Source organism: Symphalangus syndactylus, chromosome 9 (genome assembly GCF_028878055.3).
Source record: "Symphalangus syndactylus isolate Jambi chromosome 9, NHGRI_mSymSyn1-v2.1_pri, whole genome shotgun sequence".
Taxonomy (NCBI): domain Eukaryota; kingdom Metazoa; phylum Chordata; class Mammalia; order Primates; family Hylobatidae; genus Symphalangus; species Symphalangus syndactylus.
Genome location: NC_072431.2, coordinates 118,397,772 through 118,411,066, shown reverse-complemented (window position 1 = coordinate 118,411,066; position 13,295 = coordinate 118,397,772). Strand labels below are relative to the sequence as shown.

General features: G+C 37.0%; 1 protein-coding gene across 1 annotated transcript; it reads right to left on the bottom strand.

Moving 5' to 3' along the window:
* Nucleotides 1-11,385: 11,385 nt before the first annotated feature.
* LOC129490334 (interferon alpha-5) lies at nucleotides 11,386-12,533 on the bottom strand. Its single transcript, XM_055294095.2, has one exon. It carries the CDS (start codon nucleotides 12,181-12,183, stop codon nucleotides 11,614-11,616), a length of 570 nt encoding a protein of 189 aa, XP_055150070.1. The 5' UTR covers nucleotides 12,184-12,533; the 3' UTR covers nucleotides 11,386-11,613.
* Nucleotides 12,534-13,295: the final 762 nt, after the last annotated feature.

The following is a 13,295-nucleotide window of genomic DNA, read 5'->3' as shown; positions in this document are numbered from 1 at the left end:
GGTGGAAGAAACCCAAGTGCTCATCAATGGATGGACGAATAGATAAATAAAATGTGGTATACATATATAATGGGATATTATTCAGCCTTATATGCATTCTATTAAACATAGTACAGAATATTATTCAACCTTATACAATGTAATATTATTCTGCATTATATTATTCAGCAAAATATGATATATATTTATATAATAAAATATTATTCAGCCATATTCTGACACATACTACAACATGAATGAACTTTGAGGACATTATGCTAAGTGAATAAACCAGTCACAAAATAACAAATATTATATTATTCCACTTGTATGAGGTATCTAGAGAAATCAAATTAATAGAAACAAAGTAGAATAGTGGTTGCCAGGGGCTGAGATGTGGAGGGAGCCAGAAGCAATGTGGAGATGTTGTTAAAAGAGCACAGAATTTCAGTTTTGCAAGTTGGAAAAGTATGAAGATTAGTTCCACAATGGTGGGAATACATTTAACACTATTGAACTGTATACCTAAAAATGGTTAATATGGTAAATATTATGTTAACTGTATTTTATTTTAATTTTAAAAATATGTAACAAGACAACATTATTCCACTGGGAAAAAATGACAAATATAACTTGGCTAAATTCTGCCTAACCAAGAGGTGATTACGAGATGAGGTAGAGAGGAATTAAAATTGGACAAGGATGTAGGTCAAAAGCAGTAGATGGGCATATGCTCAAGGAAAAGTCGTCATTCCTGGTCTAGGGGCTGGCTTTCAGATTTGAGGAATCCAGCCTTCACATAGTTGAGGACATATCAACCAAGTCAACAGAGCTTACACACAAATGGTAAATTTTTGAGAGTACAGTATTCTCTCTGGATAACGGGTGTTAATCGCACTAAGTTCTTTATTAGTGGATCAATAAACTCAGAACAGTAATCATTTTCTTGTCGTCACTGTCACAAGAAGCAAGGAAATGAATAATTTCAAAGGATGCTTCCCTCAACTTAATAGTTAAATGATGAGGAGGGTGTCAATAAGAAGAATAAAATAGCTAAATTCTAGAAGGTGTTTATTGTTCGCCATGCATTGTTGTAACACTTACAAATCAGTCCTCATTTTACCCCATTTGAAACACCCGCATTTTTCATATTTATTGAAAACTTACCAGTGCTCAGTTCCATTTAGTCACTGTAGATATTATTGCATCTGATGGTTAATTTTAGGTGTCAACATGACTGCATTAGGAATACCTAACAACCTGGTCAAACATTATTTTGGGGTGTATCCCAAGGTGTTTCCAGGGGAGATTATCAGTGCTCTAGGTGGGGAAGATCCGCCTTCAATGTAGGCAGCACCATGCAATCTGCTCTAGAGTCCAAAGAAAACAAAAACTCTATCTGTAGGTCTATCTCCCGGAACTGGGATGAACTCTTTCTCCCCTGTCCCTGGACAACAACACCAAGCTCCCCTACCTATGTACTCTAGGGCTTAAACCAGAAGCCACCAGGTTCTCAGGACTTTGGTCTGGGACTGAGAGTTACATTATCAGCTTCTCTGGTTCTGAGGGGAGCTTCAGACTTTGAGTGAGCCACACTACCAGCATCCCAGGGTCTCCAGCTTACAGATGGCATGTGGCATGGGAGGGGCTCTTCAGACTTCATAACTGCATGAGCTAATCCCTCTAATGATATATTTGAAGGATTAGCTCATGCAGTTACAAAGTCTGAAAAGCTTTTTAACTTAAAAAGATTTGAGGGATCACAATAAATGATATAATGTAATTCCACTGATTCTGTCTCACTGGAAAACACCTGAGTAATGGAAAACACCTGAGTAATACAGTGACCAAAGCAGACAGTGAAGTTTCTGTTATTATATCCATTTATAGAAAAAGAAGACAGAAGTGCAGGGAGCTATTGAATTGTGGAGCCACTGTCTGAATCCAGAAAATCTGACTGAATCATCAGGTCCTACAGGCTCCCTGGGAATATTTTGGCCATAAGAACCAGATGTGATTTCTAGACTGATCAGTGCTTTTCCAGTAGAGTCTTGCCTAAGTAATGACAGGCTCTTTCTCTTCAGCCGTTATTCTTCTTCTTCACTGTAAAGTCCCATTTGCTTATGCCAGTCATATTACATCATGAATAAATTGGGTCCTATTTTACTTACACTTGTTATATCCTACTTTCTGTTTTCCTAAGTATTTACTTCATAGATCTGAATGCATTTGAAAAACATTTTGTTCATCCCAGTGATAAACACAACATACATAATTGTGGCACAGTTATCAAAACCGAGAAATTTACACTGCTGCAATATTACTAAGCTTTATATTTCAACAATCTTTTACTAATATTATTTTTCTGTTTCAAGAATCAATCCAGGATCCCACATCGCACTTAGTTGTCTTATCTCTTTAGTCTCCTTTAATCTGTAACACGTGCTCAGTCTTTCCTAGTCTTTCATGATCTTGAGACTTTTAATTAAAATTGGTCAATTATTTTGTAGAATGTCCACTGATTTGAATTTGTATGGTATTTTCTCATGACTAGATTGAAGTTATAGATTTAAGGGAAGAATACAATGTCATTGCCAAGATGTTGGCCTGCCTGCCTATGTGCACAAATATGTATGACTCACACAGACACAGAGTCACATGGAGCCTTTTCCACAGGTCCCAGACTGCACATTGAGTCAGTGTGTGAAACCACCCTAATGCTCTGGCAGGACTCTCTGTCCAGGTGTCTTGGTGGCTATCTAAAAAGTTGGCGTGATGTCCTAGAATCATCAGTCCAACGCGTAGCTTGCTTCACATGGAATCACAGTAATTGGAGCTCATTATAACCCTTTGAACAGGCTTAGCTGGAATTTCCATTTACATGAGATTTTATTTGAATGTGTCTTTGATCTTTAAAGATTTCATAATCACCAGCTTCATGATTAACTGTCACAAGCTGTTATATGACAGACCTTTAGAAACTCACATTAATGACTAATGATTCAAATTTGTTATTTATCTAGGTTTAATGTTCTTGTTTCATGGACCCTAATCCTCAGGAAGGGTTCAAATTCTAAATAAGCCTACTCAGTGCAGAGTCCACCAACTAGAAAGAAAAGAAACAGAACTCAACTGCCATTGTCTTCTTCTTCTGAATTAACAAAGTTAAATTAATAAATTTTGTAAAAGTCTTTGCTGTATTAGGAATTGTGATCTTGCAATGAGCACATTAGTAATAAATGTCCTCACAGGAAGGTTCTATCCCCTCCCTTTTTTTTTTAGTAAATGTACTCAAATACCTGCCTATCTCCCTACTATTCAGGTATTGTTTCATTTTGTTTTGTTTTTAATGAAGGCTCATGATTAGAATTCATGAGATGCCTTGGATTGTGTTGGCCCCATGAATATTTTTCCCTGCAGTGCAAAGACTTGCTGGTTCCTAGGGAGAAAACAAGTTTGCAGCTGGCACTGGAATAAGCCTTGCCCCTTTCAATACTCTCAGGCTACTGTGGTGTCAAGGTCACTCATACTGGGGAAACTGATGTTGGCCACATCTCCATTAGAGAACTCAGTGCTCTTCTCTACTTCTGATTGTTATTTGAACAGTTGACTTAATGCTCCCATTGGAATTGTTTCATCTCCTGAGGACCATCTTCAGGTTCATAATGTGGGCTTTGGCTTTTTAAACAAATGAGAGCCCTGCGCCTTCTATAGTCTCCTCTAATGAAATTAGAACTTGGAAGCTTCTACTTAAAGGCATGAATGAACTCCTGCAATCTTTCCAGCTCTTTGAGTGCAGACATATGGGCAGGGTGCTTTCTATTTACTGTCATAGTGTTGGACTGGATGGTCAGTAGGTCTTGACCCCTGTAACTCATGAATCATCTGGCAGGAAAGGGAAGCTAGGCCACATTCACACCCTTGCCCTGAGGCTCAAAAAACTTGGCTGTTTTCCAGCTGGTGATGCATGGTGATCCTTCACCATATCTCCCTGGGCACCAGGGCACTGATCCCTGCTCCCTGTGCACCTAATAGGTCCACTAGATGTGCCTTGGCTGAGGTGGGGGTGAGGGAATTAAAGTCATGTTCACAGAGGAACTTGGGCAGGGTGGCCACCACAGCACTTATGTCCCCACCACACCTGCCCAGGTCCCTCCACATCTGCCCCTCAGTTCCCCAGTGCTGTAGAATACATAACAAGTTAATAGCTCCAAATATAAAAAAGATATAACTATAAAGATTTCCAGGGCAAGGTAACAGTATGAAGTCAAGTCATAAAACTTTTGTACCTCCAAAATATAATGGAAAAAATTACATTAAAATAAAAACGGCAACCAAGATATGGAAACAATGGAAGGGGTTATCACATTTGAAAGGTGTTAGGCAATTACAAAGACAGAAGCAGGTTTATTAAAAAAATGAACATGTAGCTCTGTTCCTACACTAGTTTCCCCATGAATGGTGGAGGAAGAAAGAAAACTAAGAAATAACAATCCTTTAACATGTAAATTAGAGCCCCCTAATTCATCAATAGGAGACAAGGAATCTAATGGTTGGGTCTCTTACCTGAGATAGAGATTTGAGAAATCCCTGCCAAATTAAAACCCTGCCCTACTACCTGAGGAATTCACACCTGGGCAATTAACCACACCTCCTGATTAAATTATCCAGTTACAGTTTTGAACAGATTACCTCAATGTATTTCAGTTTTACCCAAATAGGTAGTGCACAGGTGTCAAATGGTAATCACTGTAGTCTCTGAAATTACTTACGCCAGTGGACTAACATCTTGAGTCAAGGTGGAACTGATGCAACCCCATTCATTATTCAAAGTGAGAGTGAGAATTTTCTCCAGATTATAAAGTCAAGGGACAGAATCTGATAATAGGAAGGAATTTGTAAAGCTGACAACTTACTCTTAAAAAAGAGTTAATGTACCTTCAAACAGGAGATTGATTTCCTGATTTCCCTTGCAGTTCTACACCCAGACTGGCTGGCTGTACTGATTCCTAGTGTAGCACAATAAATAGGAGGCCCTGGGAGGCTGGGCAGGCTGGAGGCAAGGGACACATTCTGACCCTTTTTCTCTTCCCATAGCTATCTATTGCCCACAGAAGACATGTCCTGCTAAAGCTGGGAGTGTTTTCCCTATCTAAGATACAAAAGTTGAGCAAATGGGCTTATTCCAGTACTGGGGTCAGTTCTTTCCAGGAAAGAGTCTCTTTGTAGCTCTGAAGATAAATCTCCTGCCAGGAGACAGACTTCTGCATAAACAGAAAAGCCTGGTCTCCACAGACTTGGTTGCAGTCTTGGTGCATTTTTGTAATCAGTGGCTCTCTTCCCCTAAAAATGTTTTAATAGCCTCAGAGTAAAATGGAACTGCCTTTTATTTTTTTTTTTTGCTAAGCTAATGTTACATCATTGTAACAGGGATTTTCCCTCTTATCCAGAAATATTTATAAGAAAAGAAAAACAGGCTTTCATATAAGAGTTTCTGAAAAACCTAGAACTTTCATTCAACATCTGCTTTAATTTGTGGTTTTGTACTCTTAAGGGGAAATTGATGGACAAAACCCACAAGAGAACTGAAAACAGCTGTATGAGGAGGCAATGCAGGTTAATGAAGAGTGAAGAGAAGAGCACAGATTTCTAGAAGAAGAGGAAGGAAATTATTGTGATATGGGAGTTAAAAATGGGATCCAGGAAAACAGGAAGGAAACGGGGAAGTGTGCCAGGTCTCAGAACCAGCAAAGGTTGCTATGTATATTTCACTTCAGTTTAGGAGACTAACTTCTTATGGAAGTGTATTCTGGAATTCTGAGAGCCAGAAAAGGAATGTGCCAGGTGCCAGAATCAGCTAATAAACATCATATATCTTCTGTACTTCAATCTAGATGGTGCTTCTTCTCTCTGAGGTATTTATACAAACCACCATTTCCTGACTGAATACAAATAGCAAACTTCTTTGAAATAAGGAGGGATAATTTTTCAGCCCCTCCAGATTTTTTGACAGAATTCTAGGTTTTTAGTTTGCCTCCTTTGGAGATCAGTTTCTGAAAGGGAGGACGCAGTTCCTAAGAATGTTTTAGAAAGACAAATAATATTCTCTTCTCTAGCTGGGTGAAGGAAAATAGGAAAATACCTGCCATATTTTAAATCCTTACTCTATGAAGGATACCACACACAGTGCTTTAAACTGTTATGTGTTCATTTAGGAATAACACCTATATAAATATTTGAACCCATTATATTTATAAAAAACTGAGCTCCTGCAGCCCCTGCACTGCGCTGCCACCACTGCCACTGTGAATACCTACATGGAGTCCAACACTCCTGCACTCACCAGTGCCCCACTGCAGTCAATGAGCATTCAGCTTCCCAAGCTGCTGCAGCTGCTGACACATGCAAATGAGGAAGGATCCCACTGCCCCCACTATATGAAGCACTGTGGCTTGCACCACCCATCAGAGTGTTCTGACCAGTGGCTCAGGAACAAATTAGGCCCCTTCAGCATGGCAGGTTGCTAATCTCCAGGGGCCCCAGAATGAAGCTGCAGGCCTGATAGTAGACACCCAGAGTAGGATCATGCAGTTCAGGGCTCCTGAGCTGAGCCTTGGTCCGATAAAATCCCCATAGATGAAGACAATCGACTGAACCCACATTATAGCAAAACTAAACCCCAAAGAATGTTACATAGGATAAAAGAAAAAAAGCAATCCAAAGGTTAGCAACTTCAAAGATTGAAGGACCATCAGCCCACAAAGATGAGAAAGAACCAGTGCAAGAACTCTGGTAACTCAGAAAACCAGAGTGACTTCTTACCTACAGACATCCACACTAGTTCTCCAGCAATGGTTCCTAATCAGGTTAAGATGGCTGAATTGACAGAAATAGAATTCAGAATATGGATAGGAATGAAGATCATCGTGAAACCCAATCCAATCCAAGGAATCTAAGGATTACAATAAAACGATACAGGAGCTAATAGATGAAATGGTCACTATAAGAAAGAGTCAAACTGATTGATAGAGCTGAAAAATAGTATACAGGAATTTCATAATGCAATTGCCAAGTATTAACAGCAGAATTGACTAAGCTCAGGAAGGAATCTCAGAGCTTGAAAACTGGCTCTTCAAAATAACTCAGTCAGAGAAAAATAAAGAAAAAACAATAAAGAAGAATAAACAAAACTTCCAAGAAATATAAGACTGTGTAAAGAGACCCAATCTGTGACTTATTGGCATGCCTGAGAGACAGAGAGAGAAAACAAGCAACTCAGAGAACATATTTCAAAATATTGTCCATGAAAATTTTCCCAACCTCACTAGTGAGGCCAAGATTCAAATTCAGGAAATGCAGAGAATCCCTGCAAAATGCTACAGAAAAAGGCCTTCCCTAGCACACATAGGCATCAGATTCTCCAAGGTCTAAATGAAAGAAGAAATGCTAAAGGCAGCTAGAGAGAAGGGGCAGGTCACCTACAAAGGGAACTGCATCAGGCTAACAGCAGACGTGTCAGCAGAAACTCTATAAGCCAGAAGAGATTAGAACTACATTCAGTTGTCTTAAAGAAAACAATTTTTAACCGAGAATTTTATATCTGGCCAAACTGCACTTTATAAGCAAAGGAGAAATAAGATCCTTTAGAGACAGGCAAATGCTAAGAGAATTTACCACTAAATCTGACTTACAAGAGTTTCTCAAGGGAGTGCTAAATATGGAAAGGAAGTACACAGACCAATGACACTATAAAGCAATCACATGAACAAGTCTGAATAATAACCATATAACAACATTATGACAGGATCAAATCCACACATATCAATACTAACCTTGAATGCAAACAAGCTAAATGCCGTAATTAAAAGGCAGAGAATGTTAAGTTAGATAAAGAACCAAAACCCAACACTATGCTATCTTCAAAAGACCCATCTTACATGCAATGACACTCGCAGGCTCAAAGTAAAGGGATGGAAAAAAAGTCAACGAAGCAAATGGAAAATAGAAAAATGCAGGTGTTGCTCTTTTAACTTCAGAGAAAACACACTTAAAATTAACAAAGATCAAAAAAGACAAGGAAGGGCATTACATAATGGTAAAGGGCTCAATTCAGCAAGAAGACCCAATTATCTTAAATATATATGCCAAACCCTCAGAGACTATTACAAACATTCTATGCACACAAACTAGAAAACCTAAAAGAAATGGATAAATTTCTGGAAACATAAACCTCCTCAAGACTGAACCAGGAAGAGATTGAATCTCTGAAGAGATCAAAAATGAGTTCTAAAATTGAATTGGTAATAAAAAGCCTACAAATCAGAAAAAGGCAAGACCAGATGAATTCACAGATACATTCTACCAGATGTACAAAAAAGACCTGGTAATATTTCTACTGAAACTATTCCAACAAATTGAGGAGGAAGTACTCCTTCCTAACTTATTCTATGTGGCCAGCATCATCCTGACACCAAAACTGGCCAGAGATACAACAAAAAAAGGAAAACTTCAGGTCAATATCCTTGATGAATACCGATGTAAAACTCCTTAAAAAAATACTAGGAAATGAAATACAGCACATCAAAAAGCTAACCCACCACAATCAAATAGGCTTTATCTCTGGGATGCAAGGTTGATTCAAAATACACAAATCAATAAATGTGATTCATCAAATAAACATAACTAAAGACAAAAACACATGATTATCTCAATAGATGCAGAAAAGGCTTTTGATAAAATTCAACACCTCTTCACATTAAAAATTCTCAATAAACTAAATATTGAAAGAATATATCTCAATATAATAAGAGCCATCTATATGACAAACCCACAATCAACATCATATTGAATGGGCAAACCTGGAAGCTTTCCCCTTGAAAACTGGCACAAGATAAGGATGTCCTCTCTCACCAGTACTATTCAACATAGTACTGGAAGTCCTGGCCGGAGTAATCAGGCAAGGGAAAGAAATAAAGGACATCCAAATAGGAAGAGAAGTCAAACTATCCTTGTTCATAGATGGTATAATTCTCTACACAGAAAACCCCATAGAGTCGGCCCAAAAGCTCCTTGAACTGATACACAACTTCAGCAAAGTTTCAGAATACAAAATCAATGCACAAAAATTACTAGCATTCCCATATGCCAACAACAGTCAAGCTGAGAGCCGAATCCTAAATGCAGTACATATATACCATGGAATACTATGCAGCCAAAAAAGAACAAGATCTTGTCTTCTACGGGAACTTGGATGGAGCTGGAGGCCATTATCCTAAGCAAACTAACACAGAAACAGAAAATCAAATACCACACGTTCTCACTTGTAAGTGGAAGCTAAATATTAAGTACATATGGACACAAAAAAGGGAACAACAGACACCGGGGCATACTTGAAGATGGAGGGTGGGATGACAGTGAGAATTGATAAACTACCTATTGTGTACTATGCTTATAACCTAGGTGATGAAATAATTCATATACCAAATGTCTGTGACATGTGATTTATCTATATAGCAAACCTACACATGTACCCCTGAACCTAAAATAAAAGTTTAAAAGAAAATAACAGTGGTATGTGTTGCTTTTTTAATGTAGAAAGTATATTTTCAAAAGAAAACTGAGGCTCAGAGAGATTAAGTGGTTTTCTGAACATCACGCTTACATGTAAGCAGGATGTAATTTCAATATAAAATCTTTATTGTTATTTACACCTGATGTGTAAGCTTTGTATTCAGGATTTCTGTAGTAATTATTAAATCTCCTTTTACTACTGAGTTATATGCAACTCTCTGCTGCACTCTGAATTTCTCTTTGGTTCACGTAGTATTTTCAGCTGGTTTTGGCCAAAAGTATAAAGAGATTCATCCAGTTTCCCATTTTATTTCATGAGGGAAGTTTGTCATTTTTTCCTGACATGTAACATAGTATTAATCAAAATAATGATAAATTATTATGCAAATAATTATATGTTATGATTTAAATACATAAAATATTAAACATATTAACATGACTTGCCAATAGATTGAATCCATGAACTCTATTTTCAAAAAAGAAAAACTATGTAGATAAAAAATGATCCACATTCTTTTTCAAGTCCAACCTTATTTCTCCCCTCCATTTCCATGGCAAACATCTCACAATTATTTCCTACATATTGTTATCACTGATTTCTCTTCTCTGATTCACTCTTCCACCTACTCCAGTATGGTTTGTACTGATTAATTCTGTCAATCCAGCTCTCACCAAATTCTCCACTGCCATCTGTTTTTCTGATGTTGTGGGCAGTTTTAATCCACATTTGCCATAAGTCTATTGACTCTTCTTCTAAGTATATTTATTTTCTAAATACATTTTTGTCATCATTCCCTCTTGTCCTTCTAATGTTTAAGGTATTCCACCTCTGTTTCCTTTGTGTCTCTCCTCTTCCCTCTCTCTTTTTTTTTATTATTATACTTTAGGTTTTAGGGTACATGTGCACAATGTGCAGGTTTGTTAAATATGTATCCATGTGACATGTTGATTTCCTGCACCCATTAACTCGTCATTTAGCATTAGGTATATCTCCTAATGCTGTCCCTCCCCCCTCCCCTAACCCCACAACAGTCCCCGGAGTGTGATATTCCCCTTCCTGTATCCATGAGTTCTCATTGGAAGGTCCTCAGAATCTAGTTTAACTCTTATTTTCCACTCTACATTGGCTCCTCACATGACAGCCTCCATTTTTAGGCATTTGGTTGCCAGTTATGATCCTCCAGACATTGTATTCCTTGGATATTGCAAACTCATGTATCTGACTAGCAATGCACATTTGCAATTACATGTTTAAAAGTCAATTCAGAGAGGATAGTTCTGCTTTTATTTTTTTTTCTGGACATGGCTCTGTCTACGTTCCACTGAGAGGAATTCACTGTTTTTTTTTTCCCTAGCTCACATTATAGCATTTAACATAATTCATATTAATCATAATTATTGTTGTTAAATTTCTTTATTGGCAAAAATCAAAGATACATGAGAATAGGAATTGTATTTATTATGTTCACTTTTTTAGTATATCCTGATGGCAACATAAAACCTGGTGTAGAAAAATCTTTTACTTAAAATTTGAATAAAATAATGATAGGTAACTGAACTGTACTATCTGTTTTTAATCAAGTTATATGATCAGGCTTGGAGTTTCATTTTAAAGAATAAACAAACAAGTTATTTATAGTAAAAATTTAATGAACAAAGCAAAATAATCAGCTGACAAAACATAAAGAACATATTATATTAGCCACAAAGTAAAGGTGGATGTGATATTACCTGAACAAACATAATTTAAAATAATTTAAATCTTACAAATAAATAAATATTTAAATAGATTAGATAGAAGATAGATGATAGGTAGATGATAGATAGATATAGATAGATAGATAGATAGATAGATAGATAGATAGATAGATAGGCATGATCATCTGTAAAGATTTTGTCCCCACGGAGCTAAAGAAATGTTGCTCAACAATTCTGAAATATTTGAAAATTTTGATTCAACTCAAGTCATGGATATAGCAGAAATTAATCTTTGAAACGGCAGAACTCATGAAGTGTGAGATGGTGTATTAGTCAATAAGAATCATTTCCATGTTGAACCAGTTTTCACTCCTTCCTCCTTAATCTTTCTTGCAAGTTTGTTGATAAAGAGAAGGATCTCATGATTTCTGCTCTAACAACCTCCCATGCACAAGGGCTGTATTTCTTCTCTGTCAGATAGAGAGTGATTCTTTGAAAGTATTTTCTCACCGCCAGGATAGAGTCCACATTCATCAGAGGAGTGTCTTCCACTCCAACCTCCTGCATCATACAGGCTTCCAGGTCATTCAGCTGCTGGTAAAGTTCAGTGTAGAATTTGTCTAGAAGTGTCTCATCCCAAGTAGCAGATGAGTCCTTTGTGCTGAAGAGATTGAAGGTCTGCTGGATCATCTCATGGAGGACAGAGATGGCTGGAGCCTTCTGGAACTGGTTGCCATCAAACTCCTCCTGGGGAAATCCAAAGTCATGTCTGTCCTTCAGGCAGGAGAAAGGAGAGATTCTTCCCATTTGTGCCATGATCATCAAAGTCCTCCTGTTACTCAGGCTGTGAGTCTGAGGCAGATCACAGCCCAGAGAACAGATTGACTTGCAGTTGAGCACCACCAGGGCCATTAGTAAAGCAAAGGGCAAGGACATTGGGGAGGTTGCAGATGCTTCTGGGCTGTTGAGATTGAGTGACCCTGAACCTTGGGCTCTTCTCTGAAGACCTTACTTTGTGCACAGATCTTAAAAAGGTCACATACTAGTTTCCATTTTCTGAATGCCTTGTGTTACTTTCTACTTCTCTTTTTGCTTTCTTTTATGCTCTTTCTACATGAATGTACAGTAGTGTTTCTCAGTTTACTTTTTTTGATTATTACCTCATCTTCCTCTGCCACATATGCTTTTTAGAAATTTTTTTTCCTAACTCAAAGTCCCATTAAATTTTAATAACACAGATATACTATGTATTGGCTGATGTATATACATTACAGTACTCATTATCAAGAGAGAATATTGTACTTCTTTAATGCTTTAAAAGCAGTGTAATAGAATGTAAAATAGAATTTATTCAATCCAGGATTAAGAATGAACAATTGAAAATTTTAAGTTAAAAGTTAATAATTAAATTTATGATTTATGGATATTTAACTTCATAGCTCAATTTGTTTAAGTAACAATGTGATTTATTTACTTATATAAATTGTAGTGTGCCAGATTAAATAAGTAAATTAACAAATTATGAAAATATGTAATATTGCCTAGTATAATGAAATACTTAAAAATTCAAAATAGCTAAAGACTATTAAAGTTGAAATTATTTTTAACATTTATTTTTAGTGTACTTTCAATTTTGCTTCATAGGGAAATTTTAAAAATTCACTAGCTTCTAGATATTGATCTAGATATTGTCAAAAAATTTTTCTCTTCAGTGCTTGACATAATTATTGATGTGTTGAACAACTTTAGTAGAATTAAATAGTAAAAGATAAAGTATTTTTATTGAAACCTCAAAACTCACAACACAGTCATAAATGCTCAGGATCAAACATAAGCAACATCTACAAGACAGCAAATGATAGCTCATATGTATACAGAGGCCACCTCACATGATATGACTTTGACATCTAATAAATCTTGGGAAGTCCTCCAAGAACAGCCACCCATTTGCCATATGCTTGTAGCACTGATCTTATATACCTTTTGTGTATCTTCCATGAACTCAAGGTCAATGCTTCTGATGTTCCAAGAAAACCCAATTAGGCCGG

What these genes read in the sequence shown, in the direction of transcription:
- LOC129490334 (XM_055294095.2), bottom strand. Translation starts at nt 12,183, where the DNA reads ATGTCCTTGCCCTTTGCTTTACTAATGGCCCTGGTGGTGCTCAACTGC.